This window comes from Sinocyclocheilus rhinocerous, unplaced genomic scaffold (genome assembly GCF_001515625.1).
Source record: "Sinocyclocheilus rhinocerous isolate Xijiao unplaced genomic scaffold, SAMN03320098_v1.1 scaffold2882, whole genome shotgun sequence".
Taxonomy (NCBI): domain Eukaryota; kingdom Metazoa; phylum Chordata; class Actinopteri; order Cypriniformes; family Cyprinidae; genus Sinocyclocheilus; species Sinocyclocheilus rhinocerous.
Genome location: NW_015644632.1, coordinates 612,743 through 617,268, shown reverse-complemented (window position 1 = coordinate 617,268; position 4,526 = coordinate 612,743). Strand labels below are relative to the sequence as shown.

Here is a 4,526-nt window from a genome sequence, read left to right as displayed (position 1 = left end):
GGGTTGTTTCAACCCAACTTTGGGTCAAATATGGACTAACCCAACCGTTGGGTTAAATTTTTACATTAAATTTTTAACCCAAAAGTTGGGTTAGTCCATATTTGACCCAAGGTTGGGTTGAAACAACCCAGCATTTTTAAGAGTGTAAGAAAATAAACACTTTTAACTTTTAAACATTCTTGGCTTTTTAAATTGACTTTGAAAACAAGTGATTTTTTAAAGTATTTTTCAAAAATGTATCCTGTCAAAAATCACTATTTTCTCATTCTTCTGATTACATACATCTCTAGGACACAGCAGATGTTAAACTCAAGCCAATACCCTTAAACATGTTACCTGAATACTTTCAGCTAAAATTAGCAGCAAATTATAATACAGTGACACTTGAAAATAGTGATTTTTAGACAAATAATCAAACCTAATCATGAACGGCGTTCACACTTGACTCAAGTTCATCTATCCACAACAATGGCTATTATGATTACTATAAAACATTATATTACTGTAGTTCAGACTGAGTCTGTGTCTGAAAAGAGCTCATTTCACACAAAAATTGACTTTCCATCATTTACTCACCCTCGTCTTTCAAAATTACATTAGGAAAAAGGCACAAATTAAATTTAAAGAGTAAAAGTACACATATACATCTCAAGGAAAGTACAGATTCCCCAAAAACAGCACTATTACCCAAATACTTTATACCTCTGAGTGTAATGTATGCATGTAATAATTATGATTTTATGGGAAGGACAGTAAATACACAGTCAAGAGTCAAATCTTCAGTACTTCAACTTGATGTATCAGAACTCAAGTTTAGTCTCTGATGTCTTACATATTTAAAGTTGTTCTCTCCACTCTTGGTCCAGCCGACGCGGTAGAGGGAGACATCAGGAGCGCTGTGCTCCCAGTGAGCCCTGAAACTGGTCTGGGTCACTTGAGAGAACCTCAAGTTCTTCGGAGCAGGGACAACGTCTAGAACGAACAGGATGATAAATTGAGTTTCAGGTTACAATTAAGCATTTGAAACATTTAGCAGTCAAGTGTTAATTAAGTTTAGAGGTTATTCATAGATAATGGATCCCCTGGGCCTGTTACCTGTGATGGCTTGGTTAAGCATTGGGTTTCCAGTCCCAGAATCATACACAGGAGTCACAGCCACATCATATTCTGTTTGGGAAATGAGATTATCCAGTCCTCTAGATGTTACATCTCCGTCAACTTCAAGCTAAATTGAAACATGAGAAGTGCAGTCATGGCCACAAGATACACAGCAAAGAGACTTGGCAGCATGAGACGGTCAAGGTTTGACTGGTTAGAACTGGCAATTAGCTAGTAGATGGGTATTTACTTACAAATTATAATCCATTACTGATTCCAAAGGACATGGCGTAAAGTGTACTCAGTAACATAGTCTATTAGATTACACAGTTTAGGTAATGTAATCTGACTACTCATTACTTTTAGATTACTTTTGACCTAACTCGATTATCACATAGCATTGAATATGTTATGTTATTAAAAAATTTAATTGTAATCTGATATTAAAACATAATATCTAATTACTGGGATATGATTACATAATCCAGATCACACGTAATCACTTACTACATTGAACAAAAAATTATTTATTTATTTTTTGGAAGTTGGAAATAAAAATTGTGCACAGATTACAGTTTTTCTATGAAAATTGTAAATTTCTAGTAAAAATTGTAAATCCTACAACAATTGTATATGTTTGTGTCATATTTTGTGTATTCAATAAATGCAATTTGAATAATCAACAAAATCCAACTTTGCACTCCAGAAGCGACACAAAAACTGCATCTGAAGTGGCATTTAGATGTATTTTAATGTAGCTCAGATATGCATTTATACTGCCATTGCATAAATAATGTTAGGAAATTCATGTGTTAAATATAAAATATACTGAATAAAAACTATGAAATGACACTTTAAAGGGTTAGTTCACCCCAAAATGGAAATTCTGTCATTTATTACTCACCCTCATGTCGTTCAAAACCCGTAAGACCTTCGTTCATCTTCGGAACACAAATTAAGATATTTTTGATGGAATCTGAGAGCACTCTGACCCTCCATAGACAGCAATACAACTGAAATGTTCCCATACAGAAACGTAGTAAGGACATCGGTAAAACAGTCCATGTGACAACAGTGGTTCAACTTCAATTTTGCGAAGCTACAAAAATACTTTTTGTGCGCAAGGAAAACAAAAATAACATAATTTATTCAACAATTCTTCTCCCCCGAGTTACGTCTTCTGCCATTTTGGAGAGCACCCAAGAACGTAATCGGCATTGTTTACGTTAGGGGGGCAAGCGCGCGCATGAACATAATCGGCGTAATCAGCATTGTTTACACTTAGGGTAAAGCGTACATATGTGTTGTGATCTCTCCAAAATGGCGGAAGACAGTAACTCGGGGGAGAAGAATTGTTGAATAAAGTCGTCATTTTTGTTTTCTTTGCCCACAAAAAGTATTCTCGTAGCTTCGCAAAATTGAAGTTGGGTCACTGATGTCACATGGACTGTTTTACCGATGTCCTTGTTACGTTTCTGTCTGGGACATTTCAGCTGCGTTGCTGTCTGTGAAGGGTCAGAGAGCTCTCAGATTCCATCAAAAATATCTTAATTTGTGTTCCGAAGATGAACGGAGGTCTTATGGGTTTGGAACGACATGAGGGTGAGTAATTAATGACATAATTTTCATTTTGGGGTGAACTAACCCTTTAAATATGAAACTAAATCCACCAGTAGGTGGCAACAAGTCACTGCCTTAATGAGTGAGTCGCTGATTTTCTCATTCAACCAATTTGTTCAAAACAGCTGATTCATTCAGGAATGAAGCAAGTGACTTGCTGATTTCGGCACTGTGTACTAGCATACTACTCTTACTAATTATGCCATTAAAAGATATGCTAAAAATAGTAAGAGCAGTATACTACTATGCAGCTGTCTTTATTAATGGCTTATTGAATCATCGACTCACCCGATTCATTCAGAAACGCTGAATCATTCCGGAACGAAACATGATATTTGAAAACTAGACTGTCCTACCTAAAATCAGAATGATAGCAATCCTGTGATGCATTTTTTTGCTAGAGAGGGGTTGACGTTGAGAGAAGCAATGGAGCCTCAATAGATATAAAAGCACTTTAAGTTCCTGCAGAATTAGACCTGATCTTTGATCCAGTGTCAGGTAACAGGAACTGCCGCCATCTGTCGGGTTCCTCAGGCTTACATCCACCTGGACCCACATTTGTGTGCATGTTTGTTTCATCTTCTCATCCCAGAACGAAGAGTTATGAGCAGCACTAAGTCATGATTAATGCTTCAGGATGTGGAGCAAAGCTGAGGCCAAAACTGCCACTGAGACTTAAATAAAATCATAGGAAAAAAATCCCACCCATAGAATACACATCCCAAAGCACTGGATTGCTGCGTGCCACTCAAAACTCCATCTTTTTTAACGTTGGTCTGTTCTTGCAATCTTTGGTAGATGATCGTCGTAACCGAAGCTCTGGAGAGCAGCTGTACTATCTCGGCAGCTGCCGTCTCCACTGACTTGTGTAACGTGTTAAAAGGTCCCAAATTCATCAATATGTGCCTCTTTCTTGGTTGTCTGCCTGGATGCATTGTGTAAACAGACAGGAATCTTTCCACAGGAAGGCTTCCACAGTGACCTAGGAAGGCTTTGCACATTTGAAAACAAGATTGTTGTTCAACAGTGGGGCAGTCGTTGTCTAATGGTTAGAGAGTTTGACTTGTAACCCGAAGGTTGCGGGTTCGAGTCTCAGGTACGGCAGGGACTGTAGGTGGGAGGAGTGAACGTACAGCACTCCCTTCCATTCAATACCATGACTGAGGTGAGACCCTTGAGCAAGGCACCGCCCCCAACACCACCCCCAACTGCTCCCCGGGCGCCGCAGCAATATGGCTGCCCACTGCTCCGGGTGTGTGTTCACTACTGTGTGTGTGCACTTGGATGGGTTAAATGCAGAGCACAAATTCCGAGTATGGGTGACCATACTTGGCCACATGTCACTTCACTTTCACTTTCACATTTCTGCCTAATCAGTGATTCTGTATCTGATTCTGCTATATGCAATTGGTCTGAACAAAAATGGAAGCGGTCACATCATACGTAAAGCAGCACTGCATTTATAAACACTAATTTTAGGCATCATACGGTAAGATGAAAAGAAAATGCCATTGAAACTTTTCTAAAAAGATATTCATTCACATAATCGCAAATCACATGAATGGCCTATTTCAATGTCAGAAAGGACGAATTTCACCGAAAGCTGACAAGTTTGACCTTACCTCTTTCGCCTCTCCATCCTCTGGCTTGTAAGTGATGATGTATTTACGAACAGCGCCAGGCGCAGCATCCCAGTCCAGCTGCATGGTGCTGTGGGTAACGTCTGTGATACTCAACTCACCGGATGGAGGAATAGACACTACAGAGAAGGGAGAGATACAAAAAAAAAAAAAAAAGACGAAAAAACG

General features: G+C 38.8%; 1 protein-coding gene across 1 annotated transcript in view; it reads right to left on the bottom strand.

Moving 5' to 3' along the window:
* Positions 1-4,526, bottom strand: part of col12a1a (collagen, type XII, alpha 1a) — an 82,175-nt gene that overhangs the window by 50,220 nt on the left and 27,429 nt on the right. Inside the window, exons 24-26 of the mRNA XM_016576526.1 lie at positions 4,341-4,477; positions 1,096-1,225; positions 833-972 (exon numbers count right to left, since the gene is read on the bottom strand). Of these exons, the coding sequence (XP_016432012.1) occupies positions 833-972; positions 1,096-1,225; positions 4,341-4,477 (407 nt within the window). The remainder of the gene's footprint in view (positions 1-832; positions 973-1,095; positions 1,226-4,340; positions 4,478-4,526) is intronic.